The sequence below is a fragment of the Neovison vison genome, chromosome 3, assembly GCF_020171115.1.
Source record: "Neovison vison isolate M4711 chromosome 3, ASM_NN_V1, whole genome shotgun sequence".
In the NCBI taxonomy this organism is placed as follows: Eukaryota; Metazoa; Chordata; class Mammalia; order Carnivora; family Mustelidae; genus Neogale; species Neogale vison.
In genome coordinates this window covers 197,729,995-197,748,252 of record NC_058093.1, presented here as the reverse complement: position 1 = coordinate 197,748,252, position 18,258 = coordinate 197,729,995, and the positions used below count along the sequence as shown (strand labels likewise).

The following is an 18,258-nucleotide window of genomic DNA, read 5'->3' as shown; positions in this document are numbered from 1 at the left end:
GCTTTCCTTGCTCCGCTCAGGGATGCGAGGTCCCGGACCCTCAGGAAAGTGAGCTCCGCAATCCTTCAAAAGTCCTCCTGTCTGAGGGTTGCTCCTGGTTTGGGGCGAGTGCGGGAGGAGATAGGGGCACCCTAAATCGGAACCCCACACCTGCAGTTTTCTGATTACCTCGCTCTCAGGGCGTCGAGGCAGTACGTGGGACACGTGGGGGCCACCTTCAAGCCTCACCGGGTGATTAGGTTAATTTTGTCTCGAGCTCGCTCGCCTCCTAGACCCTAAGCATCTGTGCAGAGAAAGCAGTTGGGGATTTGCTTGCTGTAAGAGTGTTTTGTGTAACGAGCATCTAAAGTTCCCCAAACCAGTGTATGCTGGTGGTTTCCCAGAAATGGTTTGAGATCGGTTTAACCGCTGAGGAGATTTGGATGTTCCTGAACCCTTGTGATTGTTTCTTTCCTGACCCTGGCATCCAGCTCCTCCCCCTTTCCACCCCGGCTTTGTGCTGCTGTTTGGTTAATGTTTTCGGACCACTAACTTGATCTCGCACAGAGAAGCCCTTTTTATGTGCGGGCTCCGTATACTGTAGGAAGCTTTTGTTTTGGGGAGTTGCTGGTTGAGAAACGTGGGGGAAAGAACGGGCAAGAAAATGAGAGTCAAATAAAGCAGCGTTTTTATTCATTGAATTGCGCAGCCAATTGTAACCTCACCCGGAAGTTTGTACTAAACACGTGTTGCTGAGGGAAGGTTAAAAACTAGGTCCCCTTTGACCTTTGAAAGTTGATTATTGGCCGTTTATGTTGAGTTAAATGTTTTATTTTCTCTAGACAACCACGTTTAGAGACGGAGTAGGGCTTCTACTGAGTCGGCCGGGGCGGTCCAGAAAGCTGTCAAACCTCGAGTTGCCCTAGAGGAAATAAACTTAACGCTTGTAGACACAAATCAGCTAACAGTGCAGAAGGATTCCATATTTGCCACGGTATATTTACTGCAGTCAGAAGTGATTTTTCTTAAGCTGTTGGGAAAGCCATTATCATTGCCCAAAAGATAGTTTGTATAGAATTTCTAGGATAAAATGCAGAATTTGCTATTGGTGCCTTGCGTGGGATAGTAATTTTGCAAGCAAGAGAACATTTTATTTTCATGTTTAAAAAAGTTGTTTCCAAAATTTATCTTACCAGAAAAAATTCTTTATTTTTTTTCTTTTGGCTTCTGCATTTTTATCCCCAGTCTAACTTAATTCCACACAATTGTGTATAGGATTTTAAGTAGATTTTACTTTAGCTGCTGGGTAAGTTTTAAAAAGGAAGGCTTAGTTGGTGACTTACAGTCCATTCCTTCCTTCCTTCCTTCCTTCCTTCCTTCATTCATTCATTGGATGCTCTTAAGTGTCAGGCAGTTTTACTCAAGGGCTTTGCTGAAATTATGTACTGCTTAATATAATGCAAGTATAGATGTATAAAGTATAAAGATTCCTTAAATGTTTTTAAAAATGATTCATTTTAAAGGTTAAAGGTATAGATATATTTTGGTATTTCTTAGTTTCTAAATTGAGCTTTGATTTGAGACTTCCTCCTATGAAGGTGATGAACACTCAGGTCTGAGGTCTGGTCTTACCAAGTAACCTGACTTAATGAGTCTTTCAGTTCCCAGGCTTTGCCTGGCTAAAGTTGATGTAAAGATACTTTCTGGGGGCACCTGGGTGACTCAGTCTGTTAAGCGTCTACCTTTGGCTCAGGTCATGATCCCAGGGTCCCGGGATGAAGCCCCACTTAGGGCTTCTTGCTCAGCAGTGAGTCTGCTTCTTCCTCCCTCTGCTGTTGTGCTCTCACTTTCTCTCTCCCTCCCTCTCAAATAAATAAAAGATCTTTAGGGGCACCTGGGTGGCTCAGTCTGTTAAGCATCTGCCTTTGGCTCAGGTCATGGTTCCAGGCCCCTGGGATCGAGTCCCACTTTGGGCTCCCTACTCAGTGGGGCCTGCTTCTCCCTCTCCTGCCTGCCACTCTCCCTTCTTGTGTGCTTGTGTACTCTCTCTCTCTCTGCCAAATAAATAAATCTTTAAAAAGAAATAAATAATTTTAAAAAATCTTAAAAAAAAAAAAAACACTTCCTGATGAGAGGAATTGTTTTCACATATATAGCTAATAAAATGATGTAATCTTAAAGTTTTTACAGTTGTCTTTGTTTATGCTGACAGGTTTACTTTAGTGTGGTTCATTGAACTTAGTAAATATTAAGGACAGTCTTGGGATACCACTGAAATTTTCTGTAGATTGAAAGGATAGGTTCCTGAAGAGCAGGAACTCTGCTTTTATGAATAAGATACAGTACAAAGCCCATGAAATTATTTAATTCTTGGGGGGCAGTATTTAGTATAGAGCAATGATTTTAAAACCTTTTTACTGCATCCCATGGTAAGACATGTTTTACACATCCACGCATAGAACTAAAAACTCCTGTCCTGAAATAATGTTTATCCTCTCTACATGCTGGATGTTTTCTGTTCTGTATTGAAATATTTAATAATTCTGGTCATGATACACTGAATTCACTTGACAGCTCATTGTGGTGTGACCACCAGTTTGAAAATCATGGTATAGGCTTAAGAATACAGAATCTTGGGACACGTGGGTGGCTTAGTTGGTTAAGCGGCTGCCTTGGGCTTAGGTCATGATCCCAGCGTCCTGGGATTGAGTACCACATCAGGCTCCTTGCTCGGCAGGGAGCCTGCATCTCCCTCTGCTTCTGCTACCACTCTGCCTGCCTGTGCTCTCTCTTTCTCTCTCTGACAAATAAATAAAATCTTTAAAAAAAAAGAAGAATACAGAATCTTGGAGGGATAGGAGGTGAGAACTCCTCGGTTTCTAATTTTGCTCCACCCGTGCTATGTTGTTACCTTGTTACAATTCATTTCTCTAAGCCTCAGTTTTTCATTTATGACAAAGGGATAACATGTAGCATATACTTACCGGTTATCTTGAGCCTTAAAAGAGAAAAAAATTCAACCATATAGTAAATCTCAAAAGGACTAGAGATCTGAGTTTGATGGTGGTAAGTAAGAAAGTTTTTTCATACACCTCCCCCCATTCCTTCATGTGCTTTTTTTGTAAAGCATGTTTTTGAAACCTTGTCATCTGCTCATTACTTTGTGAATCCATTCTTTCTAGAAGTTTTGCAGTGAGAGTGGGGAGAGGCACTCTTTTTTTTTTTAAAGATTTTATTTATTTATTCGACAGAGAGAGATCACAAGTAGGCAGAGAGGCAAGCAGAGAGAGAGGGAGGGAAGCAGGCCCCCTGCTGAGCAGAGAGCCCGACTCGGGACTCGATCCCAGGACTCTGAGATCATCACCTGAGCAAGTGTTCCCTTGAAAAATAACTGTTAAAAACTACAGATTTTACCCTTGTAGGTAATGAAAATCCTTGTAAATGAATTTCTTCATACTATCTTCTATTCCTCCTGATGTTCTTAAAGAACCAGAACTCAGTAGGAACGATATAAATACCTTGTTCATGAACTGTATCAGCTGAATTTTGAGAGGATCATTATCCTTCAATTCCTTAAACTACATGTCAGTCATCACCTCTGGACTGCATACAAGCAAACCTGCAGCTGAGTTAGAAGTCAGACATATTTAGTGCTGTTAAATAAAGAGAAAAAGTCCTGTTTGTTATAGGCAAAGATAACTTGCTAAGGGATATCTTTGCACATATACAGAGGTCTGCCAGTTTTCTCCAGACACACCAGTTGATTAACTGGACAAATTGAACATGTGACACAAGCGAAAAGGAACTCGTATTTATAGAACTCATTTGGAAGTTAATTATTGAGTGGATTGCCAGCAAAGTTTGTATTCTTGGAAATACTGTTCTATCAGTAATGTGGGAGAAAATCTATTTTTCGACATGATGCTAATATCAAAGTAATAGTTAATAGCTAGTAGGGTAACATTTATTCAACAGCAATCCTATAAGATAGATTCTATTTTTATTCCCATTTGAAAATGAGGAAACTGAGTCACACAAGTTATTACTTGACCATATTCTACTACTGGTATCTGAGGTAGCCAGTATTTGAACCCAGGTATTCTTTTTTTTTTTTTTTTTTTTTAAAGATTTTATTTATTTATTTGACAGACAGAGATCACAAGTAGGCAGAGAGGCAGGCAGAGAGAGAGGAGGAAGCAGGCTCCCTGCTGAGCAGAGAGCCCGATGCGGGGCTCGATCCCAGATCCCTGGGATCATGACCTGAGCCGAAGGCAGATGAACCCAGGTATTCTATTTGACTCCATAGTCTCAGCCTCTGTGGTGTGTCACCACTACTGCAGATAGATCCCTTGTATCTCCCCAGAGCTGTAAAGGTCTGCTTTAGGTCTCAACAAGAGGAACCTTGTCCTTGTTGATCGGTTTTAGTGTTGGTATTCTCAGTGAGAACTATATCCTTTCATTCTTCTGATTGGCTATTGTTTCTCAGGATTCTCTTCCTGCCAAGGATTCTCTCAGTTTCCCTCGACTCTGTGTCCTTGTTTATTACTTATCTTCGATGCTTTCATAGGTGTACTATTTTGAAATAGATGGTATTTTCCTAAGTATTTATGAATTTAGAAATGGAACTTTTTTGTCCTCTATTTTTTGAGATAGAGTCACTCTGGGGTTGGTAACTTTTGGATTTGTTGAATTGCTACATGTTAAATGTCACCTAAGGTCCATGAAATCCTTCGTAGACACTGTAACACAGTTCTCTTACACCTAACGGTATTTGCATTTATATTGTATTTAGTGGTTTCAAAATGAAAATGTTTTCCCTTTCAAGAATTCATCTTTCTTATTGTAAGGTGAGGAGGAGAAGATTGAATAATATAACATTTTAAGGGTTCTCAACCTGAACATTGAAATTCTGTGTCTGTAATAGTTTTAGAATAGGAGAATGATTAGATATTAAGGTTTTGGGGTTTTTTTTTTTGTTTTTTAAATATTAAGGGTTTTGCCTATTGGAGTTAGAGAAAGAGAGATATTCCTCTGTATCCCTTGCCCTCTTTCTCACTGCAAAAAAGTTCGAAGTAGAGAATTTGTACCCAATTGGCTAAGAAAGGATCCCTAGATTTTTGTGTATATTATGTATATAAATCGAAGGTGTTTTTCATTAATTGCTTGCAAAAGGGCGGCTGGATATATCAGTCACTTACATGTCTGCCTTTGGCTCAGGTCATGATCACGGGGTCCTGGGACTGAGTACTGCTTCCGGATTCCTGCTCAGTGAGGAGTCTGATTATCCCTCTCCCTCTGTCGCTCACTAGTGCTCTCTCTGAAATAAAATATTTTTGTTTTTATTTTTATTATTTTATTTATTTGTATTATTTATTTATTTATTTATTTATTTGACAGAGAGAGAGAGAGATATCCCAGGTAGGCAGGCAGAGAGAGAGGGGGAAGCAGGCTCCCTGCTAAGCAGAGAGCCTGATGCAGGGCTCGATCTCAGGACCCTGAGATCATTACCTGAGCCGAAGGCAGAGGCTTAACCTGCTGAGCCATCCAGGTGCCCCATAAATAAAATACTTTTGAGAAACAGCTTGCAAAAGACATTGTCATTACTAAATCAATACTCAGAGGTCTCAAATTGTGATTCCTGTGAGTGAGTTTTCAATAGATCAGTGATAGTGTTATAAACTGTGCTGTTACTTCCTGTGAAAATACCAAGTTTCTCCCCAAATTTTTCCCTTCCGTGATATTTTCCAATGCCCGTTGTTCAGAAAATATATTTCAGAAAACTCTCATGAATTTAGTAACGTTTTTCACTGATTTTTGTTGCTTTCATTAATGATGTTTCTGTACTTCTTTAGTATAATTAGTCAGGGCTTAGTGTGCATCTAATGAATTAATGGGTCCTTTGGCTTCCAAGCGTTCTTTGGTCTGTCGTTTAGGAGTCATTGGTTTAAAACAATGTATTTTTGTTTCAAATGTAAATAAATCATTATTTTAAATATTTACTAAAAAAAAGATGACATTTTGATAGTCTCTGAAATTCTGTTAATCTAGGTCAGGATTAGTCATAGCAACAGGCCAAGACCACCACCTATTCCCACAGGTCATTGGTCTTAATGAAGTATTTTGTGGGTTGAAATGTTTTGTTGGTTTTTGTTTTTAAGATTTATTTTTTCGAGAGAGTGAGAGTGTGCACACATGTTGGCCGGCGGGGGAGGGGAGGGCAGAGGGAGAGAGAATCTCAAGCAGACTCCCAGCTGAGCAGGGAGCCTGACCCAGGGCTCAGTCTGACAACCCTGAGATTGTGACCTGAACTGAAATCCAGAGTCTGACACTCTACTGACTGAGCCACCAAGAGGCCTTGGTTGAAATGTTTTTTAAAGCATTGATTTAGGTCTCTTGGTACATGTTGGTACTATGGACTAGGATAATTTGTGAAGTATGGTCAGCTGTGTCTATATTAGAAAAATGATTAACTTTATTTTAAATCTGTATTGGGACATTTCTTCTATTTGTCTCCTCTGTTCAGTCCCTTCATGCTCTTTCTATCTTGCTATCCAATAATCTATCTCCGTTCCTATTTTAACCACAGATGGGCATTTATTCCAAATTTAAGTACTGAAACTGAGGTTTGCAATATTGCCTTCTAGATCTATTCTTCGGAAAGAGAATGCATGGGCTTTGGAAATTTAAACAATCTAGTGCTGCAGAGTTATAGGTACTTTAAGCTGAGCCTGGGTTTCTTTTTAATTTTTCACTGACCATATATTTGATGACAAATACTGTTTTACTTTACTTTTTTTTTTTTTCCAAGATTGATTTTATTTATTTATTTATTTGACAGAGAGAGAGAGAGAGAGATCACAAGTAGGCAGAGAGGCAGGCAGAGAGAGAGGAGGAAGCAGGCTCCCTGCCGAGCAGAGAGCCTGATGTGGGGCTCGATCCCAGGACCCTGAGATCATAACCTGAGCTGAAGGCAGACGCTTTAACCCACTGAGCCACCCAGGCACCCTGAGCCTCAGTTTCATCTGTAAAAAACTGTAATGTCTATTTTGGGGGGGATTGTTATGGTCTAACACTGTCTTAACACTATCAGGCTTGTAAAAGATACTTAGTCACTGTCAATTTCCTTACCTTTTCCTTTCCTACTCAAAATGTATTTTTTCCATAGATTTTTCCTTTTTCTGAAAAATGTTGGGGAAATCTTTGAGCTATTTCTTCTTCCTTGGGGCTCTCTGGTTAAGACTCCCTTCAAACAGTAGGTCTGCCCTGAGTTTCATTTCCGGATATCTGTAGTATCTGCCTTAAACTCATTCATGTTTCTTCTAGAACTTCTTTCTAAGTGATGTATAGGTTTATGTGACATAGACCTACCTAGTAGACCTACCTACATCACTTTCTAAGTGATGTATAGGTTTATGTGACATAGACCTACCTATTAGAGGATTTCTCTGTTAAATATTTTACTCTCATTTGAAATTTTAGTTCTTATGTATATTGGAAGTCATGGTCACAGAAGCTAATGCCTTTCTTTTTGTAGGACATAATGAAAACACTGACATTTAATTCTTTCACACAGCCTGAGAACAAATGAACTAGCTAAAGATTAGTGTATTATTTATGTAACATGAAATTAGTTTTTTAGGAAAAGCAAGTACATAGCTTTCCATGTTTATATAAATTGTTTTTTTTTCTTGTTTACGTTTATAAATTGGTTATTTCAGATAAAGACAAACATTAAAAATTGAGCAAGTCTGTTAAGCTTTTTCCCCCCAAAGTAGATTACTTTGATATATTATACCAAGAAAACCCAAATCTAAAATGTATTTGTGGGGTGCCTGGGTGGTTCAGTTGGTTGAGTGTCTGACGGTTGGTTTCAGCTCAGGTCATGATCTTGGGGTTATGGAATTGAGCCCCGCTTTGGGCTCCATACTCAGCACATAGTCTGCTTGAGATTCTTTCCCTCTGCCTCCCCTTCTGCCAGCCCCCATAAATCAGTAAAATCTTTAAAATGTATTTGCTTGCTTCTAAATAGGTATTTTCTCTCGCTAAACTCTCTAAAGCTTGGGACGCCTGTGTGGCTCAGTTGGTTAGGCGTCTGCCTTCAGCTGGGTCATGATTCCGGGATCCTGGGATCAAATCCCGCATTGGGCTCCTTGCTTGGCAGGGAGCCTGCTAATTCCTCTGCATGCCCCTGTCTCTCTTTATCTCTCTCTGAAAAATAAATAAAATCTTTAAAAAAAAAAAAAAAAACAGACAAACTATAAAACTCATTTTGGGGTCTCCTAGGCTCAGTGTTTATTTTTTTGCTTTCTTTTGGCTTAACTCTATAATCATCCATCTACGCATGCTTTTTGTGTATTTCATATTCTCTTCCATTTTGAACTTTTTATATAAACTTAGTGTTATGGATTGTCCTTCCTAAACATCTTGAAATTCATCCCCCCTTTTTTCTACACCCTGTCATTATAGCACATCATCTCTTTTTTGTTTGTTTTTTGTTTTTTTTTAGTTTTTATTAGATAACATGCATGAGCGGGGGGAGGGGGAGACAGTGGGGGAGAAGGAGAAGCAGGCTCCCTGCTCAGCAGGGAGCCTGTTTTAGGGCTTTTTTCCAGGACCCTGGGATCATGACCTGAGCCAAAGGTTAGCCGACTAAGCCACCCAGGGACCCCACATCATCTCTCTCTGTCTGCTGTAACAGTTACCTAAAATGTCTTCCTGCTTCTGGTCTTACTCTACCCATTCTCAGTGTGCCCCCATACTTCCTCAGAGTAATCTTGCTAGGTCACATATCTATATCTTATAGTTCTCGATTTGAAAACTTTTTCTGACCCCCGCTACCCATGGGATTAAGTGTGCTGTCTGCCATGGTGTACAAGGTTGTGGGTGAGATCTTCCTCTTCTCTTGTCATCACCTGCCTGACATTTGGGTTTCTGTTCTGAACTTCCATACTAACGATGAATCGCACTAACCATTGTTCTTAAAGAGTGCCAGTGTCTTTCGTATCTGTAGAGGCGTGAATGCGCTATCCAGAACATCCCCGTCCACCTGGCAATTCCTTCCTCGAGACTCTGTTCCACAGTCGTCTTTGTGACCTCTCCCCTCAGGCAAAGTTCAGCATTCCTTCTCTGTTCCCATAACATTTTGTACACATACACTCTTGCTGTGATTTACATATTTCTCTGTCCTTTTCATCTTTATTGCGAATTTCTTGGAATCAGAGACTTTTTCTCTTTCATCTGACTTCTTGCCTGATATGTAGCAGGTTCTTCATAAATATCAAATGGATGGGTCTGGTAGAAGATGTTGGTTTGTTGATTAACTCTCTTCTGAGTTAATTGGCATATTAAGTTTTTTATGTTAATATTACATATTTTGTTCTAAAGATGGTGGAACCAGGGCAAGATTTACTGCTTGCTGCTTTGAGTGAGAGTGGAATTAGTCCGAATGACCTCTTTGATATTGATGGGGGAGATGCAGGGCTTGCAACTCCAACACCTACTCCTACAGTTCAGCAGGTAAGAGTTTTCCAAAGTCTCTGTAAAAAGTAGATTTTTCTTAATTTTAATTTCTATTTTCAGAGTAAACGTTATTAAGACAATTTTAAATAAGTATGTGTAATTTTTATATTAGTTTTCTCTCATGAGATGGAAAATAATTGCAGTGAAAAGACATTTCCTGCTTTGATATATATACAGAAATAGGAGATGAATTGTTTAGAGCTCTTGTGGGAGGTTTGGTAATCTCCTTACTAGTTGTCTTTGTATTTTATAGGGACCCTTTCTGAGGTTTCACTATACTCATTCTCTGAAAGTAAGAATAAGATTCTGGTATCAGTATAGTTTTGTGAAGATGTACTTGCAAAGATTATTGGTTCCAACCTGGTATCAGAGATTTACAATCTGTTTGAGTGTAAAACTTGTCATTTTTAAAATTTTAATAAATAGAACTTTTGTTCTTGAAACAGAATTTATTGCCATCATTTTTTATTTTTTTCTCTGATGTTGTTTTCTCTCTAGTCCGTGCCACTTAGTGCATTAGAACTAGGTTTGGAGACTGAAGCATCAGTTCCTGTTAAACCAGAACCAGAGACGCTACCTACTCCAGCGCTATTAAATGTTAGGGTAAGAATGATTTACATTTGGTGTGAGTGCTGAACTCGTTTTGAATTATAGTAAGAAATAAATTTGTAATATGAAGTAGTCTTACCTTACCAGTTCTGTTTTTTGCTACTTTCCAGTATGCTACTCTCAGCTCCTGTTTGATAAAATGTTTCTTTAATTCTTCTCATAGTTACATTGATCAAAAGATAATTAGGACAAAGCAAAGTTTTTTAATTTACTCACTATAAGTAATACAAAATTCATGAAGTAGAAATGAGCTACACATGATCTCACTACACATTTCATTATTCCTTGTTGATTTCAGGTTTTGTCCATTCGTACATTGGATTTTTACGTAATGGAAATTGTGCTTTAAATATAGAGTTTCTCTGATTTTACCTTAAACATAACAGTTATTTAAGCTTAGCATAAGCTTACTTAAGCTTAGCATATAAAATTATTGGACAGCCTGGTTAAAAAATTGATAACTTACGATAAATTGCTGTTGAGAGTTTTATTTAAAAGTAGTAAGTGGTGGGGCACCTGGGTGGCTCAGTGGGTTGGGCCGCTGCCTTCGGCTCAGGTCGTGATCTCGGACTCCTGGGATCAAGTCCCGCATCGGGCTCTCTGCTCAGCAGGGAGCCTGCTTCCCCCTCTCTCTCTCTGCCTGCCTCTCTGTCTACTTGTGATTTCTCTCTGTCAAATGAATAAATAAAATCTTTAAAAAAAAAAGTAAAATAAAATAAAAGTAGTAAGTGGTGGGATGCCTAGGTGGCAGTCCTCATTTTTGTGTTTGTGAGTTTGAGCCTCATGTTGAGTGTTAAGATTATTTAAATTAATAAATCTTTATTATTAAAAAAAAATTGCCTCCTGTGCTTATTTATTTAAAGTAGGCTCCATGCCCAGCATGAGGCTCAAACTCATGACTCCTGGATTAAGAACTAAATGCTCAGGTGCCTAGTGGCTCAGTTGCTAAGCATATCTGCCTTCAGTTCAGGTCTCAGCATCATTGCTCTACCATGCTGATGCTGATCATCATTTGATCTCAGCATCAAATGCTCTACCATTGAGCAAGCCAGGTACCCCAAAGCTGCCTGCTTTAAAAAATAAAAAAGTAATGCGTGGTAATGTCTTAAGATTCTTGTTATAGGAGTCATGGGACAATAACAAATAGTTTGAGGAGGAAAGGAAGTAGAAATGGATTGAAATTTTTAAAAATCTTTGATTGTGGGCGCCTGGGTGGTTCAGTGGGTTAAGCCGCTGCCTTCGGCTCAGGTCATGATCTCAGCGTCCTGGGATCGAGTCCCGCATCGGGCTCTCTGCTCAGCAGGGAGCCTGCTTCCCTCTCTCTCTCTCTCTGCCTGCCTCTCTGTCTACTGGTGATCTCTGTCTGTCAAATAAACAAATAAAATCTTTAAAAAAAATAAATAAATAAGAATCTTTGATTGCACTTCATCCATGGTAGTCACACTGTCATTTTTCCACTCTTTGACCTTTTTTCCCTGCATTTTTCTCCAGCTCCTAATGTCTGCCTGTATCCCCAACTATAAAAAAATAAAATGCTATGTAGCTTTGTCTTAGGTTCAGAGGTAGTACCCATCACCCAAAGGTAATACCCAACATATTATCACCAGTATGTGATATTGGTGGACTGGCTGGATCATTCATACAAATTAGGTGTTTAAAACCCTGTTTCGGTGGTTTTATCTTCTAAATTCTAAACATTGGTTTAGTCTGTGTGATAGCAAACAAAGCATTGGGCAAGAATCATGGAATGGTAGCAATGGAAAATGAACCCCAGAGAGCCTGGGCCTCCAGGGGTAAAGTGATTTGCTTGAAGTTATCAGAGATTGTAAATCTCTGATACCAGGTTGGAACCAATAATCTTTGCAAGTACATCTTCACAAAACTATAGTGATACCAGAATCTTATTTTTACTTTCAGAGAATGTGTATAGTGAAACCTCAGAAGAGGGTCCTTATAAAATACAAAGACAACTAGTAAGGAGATTAACAAACCTCCTACAAGAGCTCTAAACAATTCATTCATCTCCTACTTCTGTGTATATATCAAAGCAGGAAACGTCTTTTCACTGCAAAGTTATCAACCTTGTTGGGGCAGTGCTGGGATTAGAGGTTCTCTCTGTTCCTAGTCCTTGCATTACACGGCATTACTACACATCACAGCTTGCTTAGGAGAGTCCTTATTTATCCTTGCTGGCCCCGATAATTATAGACAATGTCACACTATTACTGTACTTTTCCCCCCCTCAAAGTGGTGTGTTTTAACTTGGTAGTATATAGTTAGGCATATTTAATTAAAAATACAGTGCCAGTGTTTAAGTGAGAACTCAAGTCTGTTTTAGATGTTTAAATGGCCTCCCATGTTTGTGAATCTAAGCCACATTAGAGAGCTCGGTACTTCCTCAGTGGTCTGATGTGTTATGGTTTTCTTTTCTAGCAGCAGCCTCCATCTACTACAACATTTGTGCTGAATCAAATAAATCAGCTTCCAACCCTGGGATCTACAATTGTAATGACTAAAACACCACCTGTAACAACGAATAGGCAGACCATCACCTTAACAAAGTTCATCCAGACTACTGCAAACACACGCCCTTCAGTCTCCGCACCAGCAGTACGAAATGCCATGACCTCTGCACCCTCAAAGGACCAGGTTCAGCTGAAGGATCTGCTAAAAAATAATAGTCTGAATGAACTCATGAAACTGAAACCACCAGCGAATATTGCGCAGCCAGTTGCAACAGCAGCTAGTAAGTGTGTCAGCAGCTAGTAAGTGTGTCTGTTCTCCATAGTGTCAGCTGGCTCCTTTTGCTAAGATGTGTCAGGTTGTTTTTACGGTTTTCCTTGGGTCTTAAAAGAACCAGGGGTGAAGGACATATCTGTATGACTTTGTACAATTATAGGATTTATACAATTCAAAGGAAGAAGAAATTTAGAAGTCGTAGCATTTACTTTGAAATGAAGTGTGGAATTACCAGGGGGCTACCTTAATTAACACTAGGAGATCTCAGTTTTATATATTGGGAATAACTAGTTAACATTTTCTCAGTCCTTTAAATCAGTACTTCTCAAACTTGAGAAGTGCCTGTGAATCACCTGGAGATCTTGTTCAAAAAGAGAATCAGATTTGGTAGGTCTGGGGTAGGGCCCAAGATTCTGCATTTCTAACCAGCTTTTTGGAGGTGCTCAGGCTAGTGGGCCTTGGACCGTGTGTGAGGTAACTAACTTGAAACTCATACTTTTCTCCTTTCACTGTGACTTTTACAATTTTATTATTTACCTGTCATTGGTTTCATTGCTTGTAAGTAGATGTGTATTTAATAAATTCTCTTTTAAAATACATTTTGGAACGCCTTGGTGGCTCATTTGGTTGAGCATCCAACTCTTGATTTGGGCTTAGGTCGTGATTTCAGGGTCCAGGGATTGAGCCCTGCATTGTCCTCCATGCTCGGTGCCATCTGCTTGTCCCTCTCCCGTCTGCTCTACCCCTCCTCCTGCTCACATGTACTCCCTCTCAAATAAAAATCTTTTAAAAAAAAAAAAAGATACAGGGGCGCCTGGGTGGCTCAGTGGGTTAAGCCTCTGCCTTCGGCTCAGGTCATGATCTCAGGGTCCTGGGATCGAGTCCCGCATCGGGCTCTCTGCTCGGCAGGGAGCCTGCTTCCCTCTCTCTCTCTCTGCCTGCCTCTCCGTTTACTTGTGATTTCTCTCTGTCAAATAAATAAATAAAATCTTTAAAAAAAAAAAAGATACATACATTTTCATTATTAAAAAATTATTTAAAAAAAAAAGATTTTATCTGTTTACCTGACAGAGAGCCTGTCAGGGAGAGCTCGATCCCAGGAACCTGAGCCAAAATCACTTAACCAACTGAGCCACCCAGGTGCCCCTTAGTATATGTTTTGTTTTTTAAGAATGAGCGCTCATACAATCCTTTTTTAAAAAACAGCTTTATTGAGATACATTGTACATAACATGAAATTCATCCTTTCAAAGTTCATGGTTGAGTGGATTTTAGTATATTCACAGAGTTGATAAACCATCACCACGAGCTAATCCTTTAAGGATGGGGTTTTAAAGGGAAAGGTTCAACAGTGGTTTGATAACGTTTTTTAAAGAGTTTACTTATAGGGACGCCTGGGTGGTGCAGTTGGTTGGACGACTGCCTCCGGCTCAGGGCGTGATCCTGGAGTCCGGGGATCGAGTCCCACATCAGGCTCCCAGCTCCACGGGGAGTCTGCTTCGCTCTCTGACCTTCTCCTCGCTCATTCTCTCTCTCACTGTATCTCTCTCTCAAATAAATAAATAAAATCCTTAAAAAAAAAAAAAGAGTTTACTTATATAGAGAGAATACAGATTTTATTGTTAGTTTTTCTTTAGAGTGTTACTGCTCACTTTTTCCAGTATTTACTAAGTGCCTACTATGTGCTAAGAACTCTTTTGGGCTTTTGAGGCTGTGGCTGGGAAGAAAAACTGTTGAATCTCTTTTGTCCTGTAGCTTGCATTCTAGTGGAGAGAAAGAGAAGATAAGCAAAATAAAGAAGTTATATAGTGTGTGTGAAAGGAATAAGCACTGAGGAGAGAAGCAGAAAATGAGGTGTGTGGCAGGAAGACGTTATAGTTTTGAGTGCAGTGTTCAGAGGAAGCTTCATATTTAGTAAGGTAATTTTTAAGGGTTCAATAGAATTATTAGGTGTATTTTAAAATCTTGACCACATAAAATTTTAGTAGTACAGTTTTAGAAACTGAAAAACATGAACTCTTTAGAAGGATATTCTTTCCTTCCTTTCTACATTCAGTTGAAGTATATTTGAGTACTTGTTACATAACAGTACCATGGTGGGCACAGTTGGAAATGATAACTGACTTCGGTTATATTCTGAGCTGACCACTATTTTATAGTTTCAGGATTGGAATGGGTGCCTTTTTTTGCCCCCTCTTAAGTAAATTTCTTTGGAATTGTTGTATGTTTGGATTAAGGGAATAGAATGAAGGTTCCTGAGGCCTTATACTAGTACATAAATAGCATTTTATTCGGGTTTTGGAATGAGCTGATAGGTATTAAACAGACAGTTCCTTTTTCCAAACAGCTGCCTTGTTTTTCTAATATTAGGAGATAGATTTTAATACCTGATATAGACCAGTATGTAATTTTGTGGCAGAATGGACTGCTTGGAAATTGTGCTTGTGTTTGTGAAGTATAGGGCTGTGTCATTCTAAAACAATGGCCAAGAAGTGTTTGGTAGGGTATTGTAGAACTAACTTCGTATCCAGTGACAGATACAATAAAAAATATCAGATAATTTAGTCTTTTGTTTGAGTCCATACCATTGTGTCCTTATGGCTGTAGTTTATTCTCAAGGTCATTGTCCTGAACTAACTGCAACTTGGCAACTACATGCCCATTAAGTCATTTGAACTGTCTTAGGACTGATTTTTACTCTGCTCCACCGTGGAGATCAGGAGCATGGCCCCCATCTAGCCTCGGGTGCAGGGCAGCATCTGGAATGATTCCTGGGTGTCTTAGATGATCAGCAGTTACTGGAAACAGCTGTCATTAAAGTCTGGGTTTGAGGAGAAATCCAGCTGCTTTTATGTGAGTGGCTTCCTGAGCATTCCACTCTTCAAATCAGCACATGTTCTCATAATTTAAAGAAGACTGCTATTGTCAGGGAAGTTTAGAAAGCAAAACAAAACAGGATAGGTTTGGAGCTGATCAAGTAATGCTTAGTACACTAACATCTCCCACGTCCAGTGCAGTAATTTTAAAAAGACAAAAGAGTACAAATCAAGGCCGTCCTTGTGTGGAAGCCTGAGAAACTATCAGACTGGACCAGGGCTGAGAAAGAAACATGTAAGTGAATGCCGAAGATAAGCATACTTTTGTGTTGAAGCACAGGGTAATCTTTTTACTGGAAGGGAACAGTGAAAGTATGAAACTGCAAAGAGCAAGGTTTTGCATGTTTCTCTCTCCTTTATGCGTGTTGCCCTTATGGAGCCTTGAGCCCTCTGGCTCTCTGTTTGGGTGCTGAGCTCTCCTTTGAGGTCTGGGTTCTGTACTCTGCCAACTTTTCACTCTCTCTTGCCCAGTTACATTAAATACATAACTTTGTTATCACTGTTCCAGCCTTATTTTGTTAAAACTTCAGTTGTTGTAATTTTGGAGTCTCAAGTGACAGGTCTCCCATATACTCTATATCTTTTGGTTTAGTAGATAAGATGTTAATAAGTCCTTCTGGTGTGATTTCCACACTGATCTCAGAAATCCCAAGTACCTGAAGTGAGTGCTTCATGCAGGCTGGTTACGGGGGCTCTAGCTCTAGACTGCTTAGTCAGGCAGTTCGGCTTGACCTGATACTCAGATTCTCTGAAGAGTTCTCTAAAAAGAGTTTGGTAAAAAAAAATAATAATATAAAAATAAAAAGAGTTTGTAAACCACCGGTATAGAAGAAGAAAAGATTGTTTGGATCTTTATTCTGGAGAAAGAGGGAAATCGAGTTCCCTAATATTTTTTTTAACTCAAGAAATAATTATTTGTCTCGAAAGTAAGTATCACCAACTCAGATGAGATTGATTCTGTCTTGATGATAACACCATTCTGGTTGGTGGGTTGGTTGGTTTTTGATGAACCAAGTGAAGTATCCCTGTTTATATTTGTATTAAAATGAACTATCAAATACTTGCGGTTAATATGTCCTTTTCATAACTGGTTCTCAAGTTTCGAGTACACACATTTCTGTTTAAGTTACTTGTTTTCTAAGGTTAATTCTTAGCTGCATGGTAACACATCGCTTTGAATGTTTTAATTCTTAACGCTTAGTTTAGGTTAGTGACAAGCAGGTTGGTATTCTTTGGCTCGAGAAGTGGGTAAACTTGTACTGACTCTTTAGATTTAACATTTTTTTAAAAATCTGAATTTAAAAAAATTATAATAAAACTTTTACTGAAAAGAAACTGATATTTTGTTCTAAAATCTAGTAACTCTCCCCTCAGCTGATGTAAGCAATGGTGCAGTAAAGAAAGAGTCTTCTAATAAAGAGGTAGCAAGAATATGGATAAACGACATGAAAATGAGGAGTTTTTCTCCAACCATGGTGAGTTTCAAAAGTGCATCTGTGTTGTGTGGTATAGAAATATGCTTGGCTAAAAGTGATCTTAAACAACCTCAGAAAAACTTCTTTTTGAGTGAAGGGGGGCTACTCAACTACATGAACTAAGGAATAAGCACGAAATCTCAAACTGACATACTAAACAAGGTGATGAGAGCTTGCATATTTGATAGGGTTTGGTATTACACACAGGACTGACAATCTCATCTGATCAGAGACAAAGATAATTTGGAATTAACCAAAGTATTTGAAACTGTGTCCATTTTGGGATTGAACCTGAATACATAGCTAATTATGAGCTGTCAGGTTGTATAATGTTATAGTTGTAAGTAATTTTTTTCCTTAAATTTTGGAAATGCCTTGGATTAGTTAACTCTGTACATTTATTTCATAACTATGCTCTGTGTAACAGTGCCTGTATGTGGTGGGTTTGAACAAGAGGTGTACTACTTGGCTCCCCCTTCCATAATCACACAGTTGGACAAACACATGGTTTAAGTAGTATAAAGGATAGCAAAAAGTACATTAAGATACTCACAATTAGGATTAGGAAATTGGAGGAAGAGGAAACCTCCCTGGACTCAGATGGCCTGGGAACACTTCATTTTGTGGAGTAGGTATGATGGAGATTAGGTGTTGGATTTGGAGCGACTGCAAGGGGGCATTTTAGGAAGGGAGCTAAAGCGTTTATAGGCACAGGGGAGGTGGTGGCTATATGCTTAGATGGCAGTAAGCCAGGAGAAAGTTGGAGTGGTTGGTTTTGGCACTGTGGTGGTTCCTGAGTTGAATTTGAAAGACTTTGGGTACCTGGGTGGCTCAGTTGCTTAGGCGTCTGACTCTTGGTTTCTGCTCAGGTCATGGTCTCAGTGTTGTGAGATCAGGCCCTGTGCTAAGTGGGGACTCTGCTTGAGATTCTTTCCCTCTGCTCCCCCTGCACCTGCTTACCTGCATGCGCATGCTCTCTCTCTCTCTTGCTTGCTCTCTCAAATGAATAAATAAATCTTAAAAAAAAAAAAGTCTTGGTGTAGCACCAGTGGGGCCCCTGG

The 18,258-nt window shown here is 39.4% G+C and overlaps 1 protein-coding gene across 3 annotated transcripts in view; it reads left to right on the top strand.

Annotated features, from left to right (window-relative positions):
• Nucleotides 1-18,258, top strand: part of SBNO1 (strawberry notch homolog 1) — a 54,431-nt gene that overhangs the window by 522 nt on the left and 35,651 nt on the right. The window contains exons 1-5 of one of the 3 annotated variants that reach the window (XM_044243492.1): nucleotides 856-973; nucleotides 9,364-9,495; nucleotides 9,997-10,101; nucleotides 12,541-12,853; nucleotides 17,097-17,197. In XM_044243492.1, the coding sequence (XP_044099427.1) occupies nucleotides 9,364-9,495; nucleotides 9,997-10,101; nucleotides 12,541-12,853; nucleotides 17,097-17,197 (651 nt within the window). In that variant the 5' untranslated portion in view covers nucleotides 856-973. Of the gene's footprint in view, nucleotides 1-855; nucleotides 974-9,363; nucleotides 9,496-9,996; nucleotides 10,102-12,540; nucleotides 12,854-17,096; nucleotides 17,198-18,258 lie in introns of those variants that run through there. The other 2 variants (XM_044243493.1, XM_044243491.1) reach the window with 2 other exon arrangements.